Source organism: Phacochoerus africanus, chromosome 14 (genome assembly GCF_016906955.1).
Source record: "Phacochoerus africanus isolate WHEZ1 chromosome 14, ROS_Pafr_v1, whole genome shotgun sequence".
NCBI lineage: Eukaryota > Metazoa > Chordata > Mammalia > Artiodactyla > Suidae > Phacochoerus > Phacochoerus africanus.
In genome coordinates, this window is record NC_062557.1 from 529,445 (window position 1) to 549,055 (window position 19,611).

General features: G+C 50.2%; 1 protein-coding gene across 2 annotated transcripts in view; it reads right to left on the reverse strand.

Annotated features, from left to right (window-relative positions):
* FOXK2 (forkhead box K2) overlaps positions 1-18,136 on the reverse strand; it is a 53,967-nt gene extending 35,831 nt beyond the window's left edge. For both annotated transcript variants that reach the window (XM_047759186.1, XM_047759185.1), the window contains exon 1: positions 17,709-18,136. In XM_047759186.1, coding sequence (XP_047615142.1) covers positions 17,709-18,121 — 413 coding nt within the window. In that variant the 5' untranslated portion in view covers positions 18,122-18,136. The remainder of the gene's footprint in view (positions 1-17,708) is intronic.
* Between the last annotated feature and the right edge of the window lie 1,475 nt (positions 18,137-19,611).

The window sequence follows — 19,611 nt, forward strand, 5'->3', positions numbered from 1 at the left end:
CCCCACACAAGCCAGATTAGCCCACTGCACCACTGTAGAAACTCCTCAAAAACATTTTTTTCTTTTTTTTCTTTTACATCCGCACCCACAGCCTATGGAAGTTCCCAGGCCTGGGATCAAACCCCTGCCTCTGCAGCAACCCAAGCTGCTGCGGTCAGACTGTTAACCCACTGCGCCACAGCAGGAACTCCTCAAAAACATCTGATTCAGTGAAAGGCCAGCACCACCCCTGACGTCCATTCTGTTTAATTCCATGTACACAAAGTCAAAAACAAATAAACACCACGGTTTAGAACTCAAGATAGTGGTTCTGTGGCTCGGAGCGACACAGGGCCTTCTGGGCTGCTGACAAGGCACTGTGTCTTAAACAGAGGCAGGTTACACTGTGGGGTCTCATTAAGCCTTTTTTTTTTTTTTTTTGGCTGTACTTACAGCATATGAACATTCCTGGGCCAGGGATCAAACCTGCACGATAGCAGTGACAACACCAGACCCTTAACCTCCTGAGCCACCAGGGAACTCCTGGCAGACCTGTGCTGTCCGGCTCTCTGCTCACCGCCATTTCTCCAACTGCCCCACTGTAGTGCCCCCTGCACCCAGCAAGCTCACAAAGCCCCTGAAAATAAGTGTTCGTCTGTGTGCAAAAGAGCTCGTTGCTCCTACTGCCTCCCCGGTAACCAGAATCCCACTTATGACTCACGTCTGAACCTCAATAATCTGATCGGCCTCTATACATGATCAAACTGCAATGTGGGTTCTTTTTTTTTTTTTTTTTTGTCTTTTTCCCTTTTTCTAGGGCTGTTCCCCTGGCATATGGAGGTTCCCAGGCTAGGGGTCTAATCAGAACTGTAGCCACCGGCCTACGCCAGAGACAGCAACTCGGGATTCGAGCCGTATCTGCGACCTACACCACAGCCCACGGCAACGCCGGATCTTCAACCCACTGAGCAAGGCCAGGGATCAAAGCCGCAACCTCATGGTTCCTAGTCGGATTTGTCAACCACTGAGCCACAATGGGAATCCTCTTTTTTCATTTCTAAAACTTTTTGTTTTCTGTGTTTCTTTTTCTTTTTATTATTTGTATTTTTTGGCAGCACCCATAGCATATGGAAGTTCCCAGGCCAAGGATCGAACTGGCACCTCCTCAAAGATAAGCCAGACCATTAACCCACTGCAACACAGCAGGAACTCCAGTGTTTCTCGTTTTTAAAGATACACTTCACCAGGAAATTCTAACACTGGCAATGCCCAGGATGAATCTTGAGGATATTGTGCTAAGCAAAATAGGCCAGACACAAAAGGACAAACACACTGGAGTTTTCACTGTGGTCCAACAGGATCGGTGGCATCTTGGGAGCACTGGGATGCGGCTTTGATCCCCTGCCTGACACGGTGTTAAGGATCTGGCGGCTCGGTTCTGATCCCTGGCCCAGGAACTCCGCATGCTGCAGGATGGCCAAAGGAGGGAGGTGGAGGACACACTGTATGATTCCACATGAAGAACCTTGAGTAGCTAAATTCACAGACACAGAAAGCAAACTGTGGCGGCTAGGGCTCAGGGAGGGAAGATGGGGAGTTAGTGTTTAATGGGCAGAGCCTCAGTTTTACAAAAAGAAGAGAGTCCTGGGAGTTCCCATTGTGGCTCAGCAGTAATGAACCCAACTAGTATCCACGAGGACATGGGTTCGATCCCTGGCCCCACTCAGTGGGTTAAGGGTCCAGCGTTGCCAGGGCTGTGGCGCAGGCCGACAGCTGCACCTCCAACTCAACCCCTGGCCTGGGAACCTCCATGTGCTGCAAGCACAGCCCTAAAAAGGAAAAAAAAAAAAAATCTTCTGGAAAGAACCGTTGGGAGTGACATCAGCAAAACGGCTCAGTAGGAAGCTACAAGCTCTCACCACCACCACCCCAACCCCCCCCCCCCCCCCGTCCCCCCGCGAGAGGAAACCAAAGCGAAACTATCAGAATCCATGTCTGAAAGCTGCAAAGCTGTCAGGTGCCTGTAACCACCACATGTAACCACCACTGGGAAAGAGGTCCTGAAAGGCAGGAGTTTGGAGTTTGCTGTCCCTGTTCACACCCTCCGCAGGCAGCAGGCCTGGTCCTGGAGCGCAGAAGGTCTTAAAGTGGCCGGTCCTCAAGTGGTGGCAGCCTGGGTTGCCAATAAGGCACTGTTTCCCTGGTGCTGGGACCTCACTCACATTTTACTGCATCTGTCTGTTCCAAACCATCTCGCGGCTTCCGAAAGGACCACCCCTCTGTGTTCTGCCTACGACAGAACGCAGACTTGAAAAAGCTTGGAAACACAAGTCAATTTTGCCTCTGAGCCTACAGCAAAAGACTGCAGTTCAAACACATGATATACTGCCTACGGCAAAAGCTGGGGAGTTTCCCTGGGAAATAAGGACATTGGAAAATAACAGTGCCCACTGGGAAATTCGGAAAGCCACACACACACCAGGGCAGGACGGCCGTTGATACAAGACCTGAGAAGACCCTGGGCCCCCGCTCTGGCCTGGTCCCCAAGCACAATGCAAGCCTGACCAAGTACTGAAGGAGGGCCCAGGCACAGAGCCCATCTTCAAAGACTAGGAGATGGGAGCGCTCCTGGCGTTCAAAGAAATCTCTGTCAAAACACCAGCTGAACACAAGCCATTAAAGAGGACTTCAGGGTCAGAGTGTCAAGGAATAGTCTTTGCAATAGCAGTTTGGGAAAATCAAAATCACTATGCAAAAAGATTACCTACAGCCTTGAACAAACAAAAACAGAGTTCCTGTCGTGGCTCAGCAGAAACAAATCTGACTAGTACCCATGAGGATGCAGGCTCGATCCTGGCCTCGCTCAGAGGGTTACGGATCCAGCATTGCCGTGAGCTGTGGCGTAGGTCACAGACATGGCTCAGATCTGGCACTGCTGTGGCTCTGGCGTAGGCCGGCAGCTACAGCTCTGATTCGACCCCCTAGCCTGGGAACCTCCATATGCCACACGTGCAGCCCTAAGAAGACAAAAAAAAAAAAAAAAAAAAAATCTTAAACAAGAAACAGCAAACCCTAAGGAAGAAGTAGAATCTGATTTCCAGAACTACTACATTATAATAGTCAAATATCTGGTTTTCAACAGCAAAGAAATCACAAGGCACAAAAAGAAACAGTGAAGTATGACTCAAAGGTACAGACAGGATAAACGAACAGAAATCATCAGTGAAGAAGGTGAGAGATAGGACTTACTGATAGAAACTTGAGAACATACTGCTACGTGTGCTCCGGTAACTGAAGGCCAACACCAACAACTAAAGGAAGTCAGGAAAAGGATGTACGAAAAAAGGAGTATCGGTAAAGAACAGAAATCATAAGAAGGAATGAAACAAATCCTGGAGATGAAAAGCACAGTGTATCAAATAAAAAATTCACTACAGGGCCCAAAAGCATATCTGAACAGGCAGAACAAAGAATCTCCAAACTTAAAGACAGGATCACTGCAATTATCAAGCCTAAGGAGCAGAAAGAAAAAAGAATGAAGCATGAGCACAGGAGTTCCCGTCGTGGCTCAGTGGTTAACAACTCCGACTAGGAACCATGAGGGCGCAGGTTCCATCCCTGGCCTCGCTCAGTGGGTTAAGGAGCCGGCGTTGCCGTGAGCTGTGGTATAGGTCACAGATGTGGCTCAGATCCCAAGTTGCTGTGGCTGTGGTGTAGGCCGGCGGCTGTAGCTCCAATTCGACCCCTAGCCCGGGAACCTCCATGTGCCACAGGTGCAGCCCTAAAAAAGCAAAGCTCTTCTCATTAGAGACACACAGGCAAAGAAATCCTAAGCACTGACGGCCTGATTACTAGGAACCCACAGATGTTACAAAGAACTAGATATTTTTCAAAACTGTGACTAACAATTTGCACCAATAAAATGTACACTCTGAAAAACAAGCTTTATGAGAGAACAAAGTAAAAGATCAGTGGAAAACAAAGTTTCACTTTCAGGGGTGGGGAGGGAGAGGAGGATAAAGCTGGACCACCACACTAAGGACAAGAACTTGCTCCAGCTAGGACAATCCCAGAAGCATCTCCCCAGGCCTCTGCAAGAGTCCTCCACCAGAACAACCACCAGGAGCCTGCCCCTCCTCCAGCATGAGACACAGGCCCCAGGAGCCAGGGTCTGTGCACCTGCTGTGTGGGCGAAGTGAGGATGCATCTGCAAGGACACAGGCAAGACCAGACACACCGTGACCAGCAAGGAGTGACACTGAAGAAAAGGAAACTGCATGGGCCAACTGGCCTCTGGAAGAGACCTCTGCTGGTTACCAGGCAGCACAACAGCTATGTCACCAGCACACATCACCAAGGACATTTTTCTTCAACTGCAGGAAACGCTGCTCACAGGTATCCAACCCCCCCCTCTTGCCACGTATCCATCAATCTAAAATACAGGGAATGCCCCCTGTGGCTCAGAAGGTTATGAGCCCAACTAGTATCCATGAGGATGTGGGTTCGATCCCTGACCTCACTCAGTGGGTTAAGGATCTGGCATTGCCACAAGCTGCAGCATAGGCCAGCAGTTACTGGCTCCAATTCAACCCCTAGCCTGGGAACTTCCATATGCCACAGGTATGGCCCTAAAAAGCCAAAAAAAAAAAAAAAAAAAAAAACCCGAAACCAAAAACTAAAACCAAAAAGACCACGTAGTATGGTCTACCATCAACATAAACAAGACAACAAGTGCAGAGAATTAAGAATCAGAGAGTGAAGTTAATTTTATATTTAACTGTCTACACAGTTTCCTTGATGCAATATCTACCACATAAAAATCCTGAGGCCTACAAACTCACCAACAGACATCTGAGTCCTGTCAAGCTCCTGGCACCACCCAAGGTCACTGAGGGTCATAGGCCACAGTCCCAGGAAGCATACAACCCGGGGATGCAGCAGCCCAGCCCAAGGAGCACTTGAGTGCCAAGGTGCAGGATGTGAGCAGTGTTTAACAACACGTGTGGGCCAGTCCAGAGGGGGCCTAGGCGAAGCAGGACACAGGCCTGCGGAGAGGCCGGAATGCACAGTCTGCATTTAAGCCACATCCTCCCCGCCCGGCTCAAAAGGCTGTGAAGTGATCCTCGTGATCCTAACACTCCCCAAAAGGTGAGAAAGAGAGCAAAACAGAGTATTTTTAAAACCTCACTTATGCACTCAAAATGCTACTACAGTCTGAGAACAACACCAGAAGAACACAAGTCTTCAGTTTACTAGTTTAGGGTTATCTGTATTCCATCTGTTCAAGGGTCAAGAGACGAGGGGTTTTTTTGGTGGGTTTTGTTTCTTCTTTTTTTTAGGGTGGCGCTAGAGGTATACTAGGAGGTCCCCAGGTTCCAATCAGAGCTGTAGCCACCGTCCTACACCACAGCTCAAGGCAATGCCAGGTCCTCAACCCATTGAGCGAGGCCAGGGATCGAACCTGCAACCTCGTGGTTCCTAGTTGGGTTCGTTTCCACTGCGCCACGACGGGAGCTCCAAAAGATGAGTTTGGTGCTGCCAATTACTGGTGACTAGATACCAAGAAAACGGCGTCCGGCAGCAGTCCCTCACGGTGTGGTGGTCGTGACAAGGATGTCACTCTCCCGCACGCCACCAGCTCATGTTCCACGGGAACCAAGACCACAAACCACTGCCTAACTCCACTGCAGCAACTCAGTGTTTCCTCATTAGCCACGGATGCTCTTAGAAGGATGTGACCAACCTAAAGAAAGCCACTGGACAGAGGGCTGAGAGCGGCCTCCTTACAACCCAGGGAAGGCTCAGGATCGCATCCTGGGAGTGACCTTCCAAAGCTGCCAGGGGTGATTCCACCTCAGGCCCGGAATCTCAGTCTTCGTCTCAGAAAGGCTCTGCTCCTGAATTCGAAACAAATGCTTTGGTACCTTAAAGGTCTCAGACAGGTGTCACCTGCAAATTATTAAAATTCAGCATCTATGGGGCAAGGAGAGACGGCCACTGTTACCGTCTGCTAGCTCGCTGTGCTCCAAGGGTCTCGCCATCCCAGCGCTGAGGCTCCTCTGTTGTAGGTGGAGTGCCCTGCATCACAGGGCTTGTAGCAGCATCCTGGCCCCAGGCCACTAGATGCCAGCAGCACCCTCTTCCAGTCGGGCCAACCTAACATGCTGCCAAATAGCCTGGGGAAGGGAAGGGCACCCTAGTGAGAACCACTGCTGTGCTCTGACACCTCTCACTGCATAAGACACAAGAGCATTCTGTCCCAAATGACAAACTGCAGCAAGAGCCAAATAACGTCTAAAATCCCTATGCAATTCTCATGTGCACACACACCGGAAAGTGAGGCACACACCCTGGGAAAGGCACCATCCTACAAGGCGCTTCCTCGTCTCCTCACAGCCACCTTCTAAGGTGACGGTGGTACACCTTGTCATGATGCTCCAACTGCTTCAAATCACAGAAACGTGAGTTCCCACTGTGGTATACAGTAGAAACAAATCCGAGTAGCAACTATGAGGTTGTGGGTTCGATCCTTGGCCTCACTCAGGGGGTTAAGGATCCAGCGTTGCCCTGAGCTGTGGTGTAGTTCGCAGATGCAGCTCAGATCTTGCATTGTTGTGGCTGTGGTGTAGGCCAGCAGCTGTAGCTCTGATTGGACCCCCTAGCCAGGGAACCTCCATATGCCATGGGCGTGGCCCAAAAAAACAAAAAACCACCCCAAAAAAGGCCTTATTAAAAACAGGGACCACAGGAATTCCTGTTGTGGCCCAGTGGGTTACAACCCAACTAGTATCCTTGAGGATGAAGGTTCATTCCCGGGCCTTGCTCAGAGGGCTAAGGATCTAGCGTGGCTGTGGCCAAGGCCAGCAGCTGCAGCTCCAATTCAAACCCTAGACTGGCAACTTCCATATGCCACAGGTGTGGCCCTTTCAAGAAAATAATAATAAAACCTGGGACCAGAAGGGTAGGAGCTGCCCTACTGTATTATTATTTAAGATATTGTAAACTGCTCAGAAACCCAAACTTAAAGTATGAGCCTCACAAAAGTGTTAAACAGATTAGAGTATCATCAAAAATGCTAACCGCTTTCATTAAAAGCTTCTTTATCTCAAAGGAAACAATCCCAAAGACATTCCACAAAGCCACCATCACCCTACTACCAAAACCCAAAGACACTAACAAAAAGGAAAATTATAGGCCGATATCTTTGATGAATATAGATGCACAAATTCTCAACAAAATTTTAGCAAACCGAATCCAGTAACACATACAAAAGATCATACATCACAACCAAGTGGGACTCATTCCAAGTTTGCAAGATGGTTCAGCACAGAGAAATCAATCAATGTAACACACTACATTAACGTAAGTAAAAAACCACATGATCATCTCAACAGATGCAGGAAAAGCTTTTGATAAAACCCAACATCCATTCATGATAAAAACTGTTACCAGGAGTTCCCAATGGGGCTCAGTGGTAATGAACCTGACTAGTATCCATGAGGGCACGGGTTTGACACCCGGCCCCACTCAGTGGGTTAAGGATCCAGAGTGGCCATGAGCTGTGGTGTAGGTCACAGATGAGGCTTGGATCTGGTGCGGCTGTGGAGTAGGACAACAACTACAGCTCTGATTCGACTCCTATCCCTGAAACTTCCATATGTCGTGGCCTTGGCCCTAAAAAGACAAAACAAAAGAAAACAAAACAAAAAACCTTTTACCAAAGTGGGCAGAGTGGAAACATATCTCGGCATAATAAAAGCCATTTATGGGAGTTCCCGTCATGGCTCAGTGGTTAACAAATCCAATTAGGAACCATGAAGTTGCGGGTTCGATCCCTGGCCTTGCTCAGTGGGTTAAGGATCCGGCATTGGCGTGAGCTGTGGTGTAGGTCACAGATGTGGCTTAGATTCCGCATTACTGTGGCTCTGGCGTAGGCCGGTGGCTACAGCTCCAATTAGACCCCTAACCTGGAAACCTCCACATGCCACAGGAACAGCCCTAGAAAAGGCAAAAAGACAAAAAATAAAAATTAAAAAATCAAAAAAAAAAAAAAAAGCCATTTATGACAAACCCACAGCCAATATAAAGCTCAACAGAGAAAAACTGAAAGCCTTCCCACCAATATCTGGAACAAGATGCCCACTCTCACCACTTTTATTTAACACAGTACTAAAGTCCTAGCCATGGCAATCAGGCAAACAAAAGAAATAAAAGGTGGAGTTTCCGTCGTGGCGCAGTGGTTACCGAATCCGCCTAGGAACCATGAGGTTGTGGGTTTGTCCCCTGGCCTCACTCAGTTGGTTGAGGATCTGGCGTTGCCGTGAGCTGTAGTGTGGGTCTCAGACACGGATCGGATCTCGCGTTGCTGTGGCTCTGGCGTAGGCTGGCGGCTACAGCTCCAATTCGACCCCTAGCCTGGAAACCTCCATATGCCACGGAAGCGGCCCTGGAAAAGGCAAAAAGACAAAAAGACAAAAAAAAAAAGAGAAAGAAAGAAAGAAAGAAAGAAAAGGTACCCAAATTGGAACAGAAGTAAAATTGTCAGCATATGCAGATGACACGATACTATATATAGAAAACCCTAAGGCCTCCACAGAAAAACGACTTGAACTGATCAACAAATTCGGCAAAGGAGCGGGATATAAGATGAATGTAACCTGTGTGGCTCAGGAAGTTAAGAGCCCAACATAGTGCCCATGAGGATGCCGAGAAAATTAAATACCTAGCAATAAACCTAAGCAAGAAGGGGAAAGACCTATATGCTGAGAATTATAAAAATTAATACTGGAAATTATTAAAAGGATTTGAAGAAAAGATACCCAGTGCCCAGGACTAAAAGAATATTATTAAAATGACCGTGCTACCCAAAGCAATCTACAGATTTAATGTAATCCCTATCAAATTACCCATGACAGGACTTTCAGACGTGGGTCAGATTTGCAGTTGCTGTGGCTGTGGTATAGGCCAGCAGCTGCAGCTCCGATCTGCCCCCTAGCCTGAGAACTTCCATATGCTACAGGTGCAGCCCTAAAAAGATTTAAAAAAAACAAAACAAAAAACTACTCATGACATTTTTCACAAAACTAGAATAAATAACCCAAAAATGCATATGGAATCAGGGAGCTCCCATCGTGGCTCAGTGGTTAACGAATCCGACTACGAACGATGAGGTTGCAGGTTCAATATCTGGCCTTGCTCAGTGGGTTAAGGATCCAGCATTGTCATGAACTGTTGTGTAGGTTGCAGATGCGGCTCGGATCCGACGTTGCTGTGGCTGTGGTGTAGGCAGGCGGCTACAGCTCCAATTCGATGCCTAGCCTGGGAACCTCCATATGCCGCAGGAGCAGCCCAAGAAATGGGAAAAAGACCAAAAAAAAAAAAAAAAAAAGGAATATGGAATCATATAAGACCCAGAAGTGCCAAAGCAATCATGAGGAGGAAAAAAAAGGTGGGGGAAGGTGGCACAATTCTCCCAGGGTTCAGACAACACTATGAAGCTGCAGTAATCAAAACAGTATGGTATTGGTACAAAAACAGACATACAGACCAACAGAACAGAATACAGAGCCCAGAAATAAACCCTCACACCTACAGTCAATTAATCTTCAACAAAGGACGCATGAATATAAAATGGGAAAAAGATAAGTCTCTTCAGCAAGTGGTGCTGGGAAAACTGGACAGCTACATGTAAACCAATGAAATTAGAATAGACCATGTACAAAAATAAACTCAAAATGTTTTCAAGACTTAAACATAAAACACATCACCATAAATCTCCTAGAAGAGGTCACAGGCAAAATGCTCTCTGACATAAACCGTAAAAATGTTTTCTTAGGTCAGTCTCCCAAGGCAATAGAAATATAAACGAAAGTAAATAAATGGGACCTAATCACAAACTTTTGCACAGCAAAGGAAACCACTACAAAAACCTGAAAAGATAACCTACAGAAGGGGAGAAAATGGTTGCAAACCATGCGGCCAACAAGAGCTTCATCTCCAAAATATACAAACAACTCATACAACTCAACACAAAGACAAACCAAATCAAAAAATGGGGGGAGTTCCACTTGAGCCGCATTTGAGTTCCATGTGGCAGTGGGTTATGAACCCGACTGGTATCCAGGAGGATGTGGGTTCAATTCCTGACCTCACTCAGTGGGTTAATGATCTGGCGTCGTTATGAGCTGTGTCGAAAGTCGCAGACTTGGCTTGATCCCGCATCACTATGTCTGCGGCATAGCCAGCAGTCATGTAGCTCCAATTCAACCCCTTGCCTGGGAACTTCCTAAAAGACCTAAAAAGAAAAAAGGAAAAAAAAAAAAGAAAGAGAAAAGGATAATTTAAAAAAGGGGGCAGAAAACCTAAACAGACGTTTCTCCAAAGAAGACACACAGATGACTAGTAGTCCCAAGAAAAAAATGCTCAGCATCACTATTTATTACAGAAATGCAAATCAAAACTACAACGAGGTACCACCTCACACTAGTCAGAATGGCCATCACAAGTCTACAAATTAATGCTGGAGAGGGTGTGGAGTAAAGGGAACACTCCCTTTGGTGGGAATGTAAACTGGTAAAACCACTATGGAAAACAGCACGGAGGGTCCTCAGAAAACTAAATACAGAACTACCATACGATCCAGCAATCCCGCTCCTGGGCACATATCCAAACAAAGCTATCATTCAAAAAGATACGTGCACCCCTATGTTCACTGCAGCACCAGTCACAATAGCCAAGACATGGAAGCAACCTAAGTGTCCACTGACAGATGAGTGGATCTGGAAGATGTGGTACCTTTACACAATGAACTACTCGGCCATAAAAAGAACAAAATAATGCCATTTGCAGCAATATGGATGCAACTAGAGCTTCTCATACTAAGTGAAGTCAGAAATAGAAAGACAAATACCACAATATCACTTATGTGTGAAATCTAAAATACCGCACAGATAAACCTATCTACAGAACAGAGACAAGCTCACAGACATGGAGAGCAGACTTGTGGTTGCCAAGGGAGAGGGGGATGGGGTGGGATGGACGGGGAGTTTGGGGTTAATAGACACAAACTATGACATTGAGAATGGATAAGCAATGAGGTCCTGCTGCCCGGCACAGGGAACTCTATCCAACCTCTTGGGACAGGACATGATGGAGGACAATATGAGAACGGGAATGTATATATACGAATGACTGGGTCACCTTGCTGTACCGCAGAAATTGGCACAAGAATATATAAATCAACTATATTTTAATTTTTAACCCCCCCTCAAAAAAGCTCCTTTATTTTAGAAACCCTCCTTTCTTCCTTTTCCAAAAACAAAACTTTCTCCTCAGCCAAGCAAGAATAGCTGCATTTTCACAATGGAAAAATGTGCTCTGTTACTATAACAGCCTCATCTTCTGGAATATTTCCACCAATTATGCATGAAGCAACTGCGGGTCTCCATGGGATCTGCTGATAAATGGGGAACCATAAACGGAGCAGCCACACCTGACTAGAATCCTGTCACTAAGGGATCCACATGTGAGAATACTCATGAAACAGGAGCGCCCTAAGGCGCCAGCCAAGGGGTACACATGAACGGTGCATGTACCAAGTGATGACGGCTCTGGGCCCTTCCAGGGCGTACCAACACACACGGGACCTGGCCCCCCTCGGAGAACCAGCGGGGGAGAACGCCAAGCAAGAAAGCAAGTTAGAGCACAAGGGGATGAGAAGAGGACATCCTGCCTCATGCAGCCCAACAGCAGCGAAGGTTACCGACAGGCCAGTGCCAAGAGCAGACTCCACGCCCTTGCACGCCGCGGGGCCGCAGCACTTGCGAACGCAGGAGAGCACACGGGTGACATTTGAGACCAGCGGGAAAGCCCGGATGGAGGTCCCCCTGCCTTTCAGAGAGGAGACCGTGCCAGCGTTTCAACGGAATACGTGCTTTGCTACACTTTAGTAAAAAGGCGGTTTAAAAAAGAAAGCAGGTGTAAATCAACTGAATTCAATTCTTTGACGAAATCCTTTAAAAAAGGTAAGCAGTCTATCACAAACTGCAAAGTTCTTTGGACGAGAACCTCCCTTCATGTACAAAATGACAGCACGGCCTCCACAAACAAGCGTCCCCAAGCCAGACCACAAACCAGACTCGGCTTTTCACCAGCTCCCCTTCCTGACTCTGCCCCCAAGGCAAAGGCCCTTTTCCTTCTCCCCTGAAACAGGGAGGGTCTGCAGGGAAGCCGACGAGCCCCCCCCCCCCCCCCAGAGCTCTCCCGGCCCCGCCTGCTGGACGACCCCAACCACCTCCCACAGCCCGGCTTCCTCCTCAGGTGAAGAGATTTCAAGCCTGGCTCTCGACTCCCCGAGGCCGCCAGTCAAGCACGTGAGCACGCGGGCGGCGCTGCGAGCAAGCTGGAGAGTGCTGGCCCCTGGAGGACGCCCCCATGTCACATTTTCCGCCCCGCTAGATCTTCCCGGGCCCCTCCACACCGGGACACCGGGGCAGACTAGACACAAGCGGCCCCTGGTGTCCAGCCAGGGCACAGCACGGGCCACGCGACGTCAGGTATCACTTCTGCTAAAACTGAAGGAACCTGGAGTTCCCGTCATGGCGCAGAGGGAACAAATCCGACGAGGACCCATGAGGTTGTGGGTTCGATCCCTGGCCTTGCTCAGGGGGTTAAGGATCTGGCGTTGCCATGAGCTGTGGTGTAGGTCGCAGACACAGCTTGGATCTGGCGTGGCTGTGGCTGTGGCGGAGGCCAGCAGCTGCAGCTCCGATTCAACCCCTAGCCTGGGAACCTGCATATGCTGTGAGTGCAGCCCTAAAAAGCAAAAAAGCAAAAGAGCAAAAAGCAACTGGGCTCTCCTGTGGCGCAGCAGGTTAAGGATCCGGTGTTGTTACTGCAGCGGCTTGGGTTCCCTACTGAGGCACCGGTTCCATCCCCAGCCCAGGAACTTCAACGTGCCTCAAACATGGCCAAAAAAAATAAAAATAAGAATAGATAATAAAGGGCCAGGGCCTGTGGCTTGGCTCTGTCTTTTACTTAAAACAAAACAAAAAAAAAAACAAGCAAATAACAGCGACGACAACCATGAAGGAACTAGAACTCAGGGAGGTTAAGTGGCAGGACTGGAAGCTGACTTCAGCCTGTCAGCCTGAGCTTATCTCTGCCTTCTCCTGACACAGTTAGTTGGCACATAATTGATCCCCACAGGAGACAGGTCCCATCATGCAGGCTTGCTTCTCAAAATGTTAGAAATTCAAATTATTTTAAATCTAAATCATCTTAAACCACTCCTTATGGAAACAGTTTTACCACTGGAAGGACTACTGAGCACTAGATAAAGTAGCTGTAAGCTGGTTGTTGGCTGTTGGGTTACTTTTTTCCGGGGGGTAGGCCTGTGGCATACGGAAGTGCCCGGGTGAGGATCCAATCCATGCCACAGCAGCAACCCTAGCTGCTGCAGTGACAACGCCTGACTTAAGCCTGACTTGACCCGCTGCGCCACAAGGGAAATTCCTGGGTTACTTTTAACTTGGTAAAGTAACATTTAGGTTAAAATAGCCGCACTGTACTCCCAGGGTCTACAAATCAGTGATTAGAATGTATCTCAATTTGCTAAGTGAACATACAACATTGCAACTTTTAAAGGAAAACGCATAGGGGTCATTAAAAGCAAAAGCACACTGAGCACTTTCCAAAATGCCAGCTGCCTCTGCCACCCTGCTGTAATCCTGTCAACATGTCACCCACCCCTGGGTCCTGGAGGCATCCTGGACCCCAGCCCTCAGCTCTGCTTACAAGCTGGTCAGTCTCAGGTCATAAAAGGAAGGTGTTTCAGCCAACCCTGCAGTCCTGAAACAAGAAAACACAGCAGACCCCACGAGAGACTCTGCTTACGTCTTCAGAGCAGACGCCCCGTTTTACCTTCTCCTACTGGGGACTCTGTCCTCCAACCTCACCCGTGTCCACTGTCTGAGCCCCAGCTCAGCTCTCGGAGGTTCCCTCCCCGCCTCACCCCGGTGAGCCGCAGGGTTTCCCTGTGCGGGACCCTCATCTCACCCCGCCGTCCTCACAATGGAACACCCACCCCTCAAAAACACCCCTACTCCCTCCTCGCTGTCTTCACCCGGGAGTCCCACACTCTGTCCCTCTCCTCCAAGCCCTCGGTTCCCCAAGAAGGACGACACCGCAGGTCACTGTCCTGCTCCCAACACTCTCCTCTCTTGGCGTCCCCTCCTTCCCTCCCTCCCTCTGGGAACCCTGGCTCTGAGCAAGACCCAGTCACTGCAAGGCCCTCCCTTTCTTTTCTTGGCGTCTTCACCTCCAAAGCTCCAGAAGCCTCTCCAGTCCTCACGGTGGAGGACGCTATCTGGGATCCAGCGAGAAAGTCTTTGAGTGGGACGCGACCCAGTGCCATCTGCAAGTTAAAACACGCCACAGGAGAAAAGAGGTGCTGCTGTACCGCCAACTGCCAGGCCGCTAATTTAGCACAGGAACAGGGTCACTTTTCCAAATAAACACAACTGAAGGCCCACATGTTTGATATCTTTGGGCAAGAGGAAATTCAATTTGTTCGGCTTATGTTTGGCTCTTAGACACGTGAGACCTTACTGATGAAAAAATTTTCAAATTCCCTTGATGGTTCAAAGTACAAACAAGGGTTAAAGAGTTGCTTGTTTTTATTTATTTATACCTAGTTTGCTACAGTGGCCACAACAAGAGCAACAACAGCAAACCCAGACATTCCTACCCAACAGGTCTTCCTAAAACACTTTACTGCTCATTCAGGCGCCAGACCAGGTCCTTAGACAAACAAAGACCCTGTTAGCCAAGAAAGCATTCTTCATCCTCCCGCTGCGCCGACCGTGGAGAAGCGGAGAAAAGGAGAAAACGCTCCCCCACAGGCCCGGACAAACCCCACACTCCAAACCTGCCCTCAGGTCCTCTCCAGCCTGAATCCTACCTCCTCTAGCACCAGGCTGACCGCCCAGCCACACCTGCAAGGCCACCTCCACCTGCCCACTCCAGGAGCCCAGCCCAGGTGGCTCCAACCTCTCCCACCTGAACCATTCCACAGACCCCAATCCCCCACTCCCAGTCCTACCTGCACCTGCAACGAGTCAGAGGCTCCTAGAAGGGAAAAAGTTGCATTTCTATACACACAACCCTGCACACTTGGCTGAAAAATCAAGGATTTTTGGAAATCACTTGTTTTCTGGAAAACCACAGGCTCTAACACTCCTGTTCTGATTCAGCCAACCCCAACCCAACACACACTAAGGCATGGAACTTACCAACCCTCAGGGAGAAGGTGCTTGTACTCAGACCTTACCCAAACCACTCATGACCACAACTTAGAGGATCACAGAGCCTGTCTTCCAATATGCTCCACAAATTAATACTTCAGTGTTTTAATAAACTAGTGACCACACTTTAAGCTTAAAACTATTTATGTACTCTTCCAAATTCTACGTATAATTTTTTTTTCTTGTTTGGCCACCCCACGGCATACGGAGTTCATAGGCCAAGGGTCAGATCTGAGCCACAGCTGCCACCCAAGGTGCGGCTGGGCAACGCCAGATCCATAACCCACTGTGCCAGGCTGGGGATCGAATCTGCGTCCTAGGACTCCTAATCTGCCACCGATTCCATTGTGCCACAGCAGGAACTCCTGTAAATTTGTAATACTAACTACAAAATGTAAATTCATTTTTAAAATGTTGGAATACAATCACGGTCATTCAAATAAGAGACCAACTGTAGATTGCCATATTTTTAAAAATCCTGTGATTTCCAATTCAGTGAGCAAGTCTGAAATAAGCAATAAGAGTATTTCAATCTTTGCATAACTGCTCTAAATTACATGTACTTTTAAACTTACACAATTGGATTTTTTAATGTTAAAAAAATATAAAACTGACTTTCAGAAAAGATTTTTAAAACAATTCACTACATTTAGCTAGCACCAATTGTCTTCACACAGGTTTTCCACTAACCTGTATCTATTACCACCCTACACCAACAATTTGGAAACAACTCCTTACCAAAAGGGAAGTGCTGGAGTTCCCGTCATGGCTCGGTGGTTAACGAATCCGACTAGGAACCATGGGGTTCGATCCCTGGCCTTGCTCAGTGGGTTAAGGATCTGGCGTTGCCTGTAGAGTGGGTCGCAGACGCGGCTTGGATCTCACATTGCTGTGGCTCTGGTGTAGGCCGGAGGCTACAGATCCGATTAGACCCCTAGCCTGGAAACCTCCATATGCCTTGGGATCGGCCCAAGAAATGGCAAAAAGACAAAAAGAAAAAAAAGGAAGTGCTGCAAAATCCTCGCGGGGGGGAGAGGGGGGGAGACACTCCCCTCTATCAATGCGAGCAGAGGTTCCCAGGCCCATAAGCCAAACGACTCCTGCCCGTGTACCAGCTGGAGATGAAGGCCAGAGGCAAGGCCGCTACCCCCACCTCTATTCCTCATCTCTTCTGTAAGGCTCACTCTACCCTCAGAAAACCAGAATTCTTCACCCTAGGAGAAAGGTCAACGTATTTCCATGTTTCAAATGTTAACACAAATGGTTTTCACTAAACGGTTATAAGAGGATTTTCTTTAAAAACCTCAAAATTCTCAGAGTAAAAATACAATACTCTTTCTGTGACGTCAAGTTATTTGTAAACAACAAAGCGTCAAAAGACAGGTGTCGGGCCCCTACCATTGACTTTACATCTCTTACAGTATAAACACACACGAACGGCTTTCTGGTTTGAAAAATCACGTTCTTTAACTTGCTCCCATCATGGTTTCGGGAACTAGCTGGTGCAGCTTTGCAGGCTAAGCAGTAACACAGCACACATGTTCAACAGCCAAGGAACAGAGAAAACCAACAGCTCTTATCAGCATCTCCAACAACTGAAAGCAATTAAAAATTCCAGTTTGTGGAGAAGGTTCTACTGGGAAAAATCTAGGAAGTCCCTTGAGGAGTAACTAGCATTTCCTAGAAAGTAAGTTTGTTTCTCAAGCAACCTAAATGATAACTTCACAAAACCACAGAACCAAGCTGAATCGCTTTGCAGCCAAACTGACAGTTCCTCATGAAGCTCGCTTAATTATACTCCACAAGACCTTAGAATAGTTTCTAATAATCAAGTGACTTTTTCAAAAAGTTATGTTCAAAGTACCCCATTTCCCCAAAATTTTCAAGTTCAGAGCACAGATTTAAAAATTCACCCCGTTTCAAGAGTTTTCAATTTTTAAGCTACGAAAAATACGATGAAAAAAAGAAGTCCTTGCAGCTTAAAAAAAAAAACCAAAAAACTTGTAACAATATACTACTGAAAACACGCAGAGCAAAAAGGAAGTACCAGACAACCGGCCACCGGTCACCGCTCAGGAAGGTACAGATTGCAGTTCGGGGCCCCTCCACCAACCAGCTTAACGCCTCTGTTCCGCACGACCTACATGCTGGTTAAGACAACTGCACACAAACTCGCGGAACGCACTGAACCCCCGACACCTCGGCCCACGTGGACACTGCCCGAGCCTCCCGCGCGGGGGGCGAGGGCGGGGGTCCCGCGCAGGGACGGCGCCGGGGCCCTGGCGCCGGGGCCGGGCGGGCGACCAACGCGGCCAGACGCCGTATCCGGTGCCGGCTGTGGGCAGGACGCACAGGCCTGGGCCTGGGGTCGGGCTGGGTTCCGAGCGAGCCCGCCCGCCCGCCCGCGCCCCGGCCCGGCCCACTCACACGCGCGGCAGCTGCAGCGGCGGCGCCCCGCGCCTCTGGAACACGCCGTCCACGAACACGCCGTTCTTGCCGAGGCAGCGCAGGTAGAAGTCGCCGCCCGCGTCGGGCCCGGGCTGCGCCGACGGCTCCGGGGCCGCCCCGCCATGGCCGCCGCCGCCCGGGGGCGTGAAGATCTCGAGGTGGCGCCGAGAGATGAAGCTCGAGTGGCCCATGCTCACGTCCACCGAGCCCTGCGACGAGTTGCGCCCGATGGTCACCGAGCGCTTCTTCATCAGGTACTCGAACTCGCGGCCCTCGAGGCGCGCCACGGCCCAGCCGCCCGGCGGGGACCCGCCGCCCGCGCCCCCGCCGCCCCCGGCCCCGCCGCCCGCGGGAGGCCCGCCCGCGCCCGGGAGCGCCGCGGCCGCCGCCATGGGCCTGCGAGGGCCCGGGCCGCCTTCCGCCGCCGCCACGGAGCTGAGGGCCGAGCGAGGCCGCCGGCCGGCGAGCGACGAGCGGCGGCGAGGGGCGGGACACGCGCGGCGCGCCGCGGGCCGGCCCCGGGCCCGTGATTGACGGGCGGGCCAGCCTATGGGGGCGGCGCACGGCAGTGGGGCTACCGGCGGCGGCCAATGGCGAGGCACGCTGGCCGTGCGACCGCACGTCGGCCGCGGCGCCCGACGCAGGCGCGGCTCCGGGCGGCCTCGAAAACCCGGGGCGGAGCGGGGCGGCCGCGGAGCCGCCGTGCGGACGCGCGGCTCGGGGGCGGGGGGGGGCGGGGGCGGGATTCGGGCCGGGGGCGGGTCAAGGTCGGGGCAGGTGGCGGCGGCGGGGCTCCCCCAGCGCCGCAGCATGTTCGCACCCCGAGCCGAGCTTTGCCGCTGCTGTCACGCGTGCATCCTCGAGCGTGGCGGGAGCCGCGTGCTGCCAGCCGAACGAAATCCAGGCACTTCTACAGTTGCACTGTCTGAGGGACCCCATGATGCGTGTCGGCAGGGCGGCCGGGAGGGGCGCGGCGGGAGTCGGGAGGGGAGTAGGGAGGAGAGTGGGGAAAGTCTGCGGGGAAGGTCCGCGAGGTAGGTCCACGGGGGCGCGGGGAGGGAAGTGGGGAGGGTCCCCCGGGAGGAGAATGGAGAAAGTCTGCATGGAGGGTCCGTGGGGAGGGTCCACGGGGGCTCGGGAAGTGTCCGTGGGGAGGAGCGTGGGGCCTCAGGGCGGCAGGCTGATCTGGCTCCTCTGACAGCCCATCTGTAAGGGTTCTCCTTAAAAGGCCATTCTAAAGAAGTGCGAATTAACTGGCCTTCCGAGTGCAACACCTACCTGTCTCATTTGCAAGTATGTTTGCAGTTATACTACAAACGTCTAAGGGCTCACTCGGCTTTAAACCCTAAGTGTGGCAGAATGTCCTGGGCAGAACACAGGTAGTTTCGTTAAACACTCATTTATAGGAGTTTTTTTTGTGGCTCATCAGTAATGAACTGACTGGTACCCAGGTTCCATCCCTGGCTTCGCTCGGTGGGTTTAAGAACCCGGCATTACTATGAGCTGTGGTAGTAGGGCGAATGTGGCTGGGAGCCCAGGTTGCTTCCACCTGTGGCCCTAAAGAGACCCCCCCCCCAAAAAAAAATATATATATACATGGGAGAAATTTGAGGTGTTGTTGAGACAAGTATGGAAGTGGTGAGTGGGGAAACCTTTCATTCAACAACCAAAGAGGAGTTCCCATCCTGGCTCAGCAGAAATGAATATGACTAGCATCCATGAGGATGTAGGTTGGATCCCTGGGGTCGCCCAGTGGGTTAAGGATCCGGCATTGCCATGAGCTGTGATATCGGCCACAGATGAGCCTTGGATCTGGCATTGCTGTGGCTGCGGTGTAGGCAGGCAGCTGCAGCTCCAATTGGACCCCTAGCCTGGAAGCCTC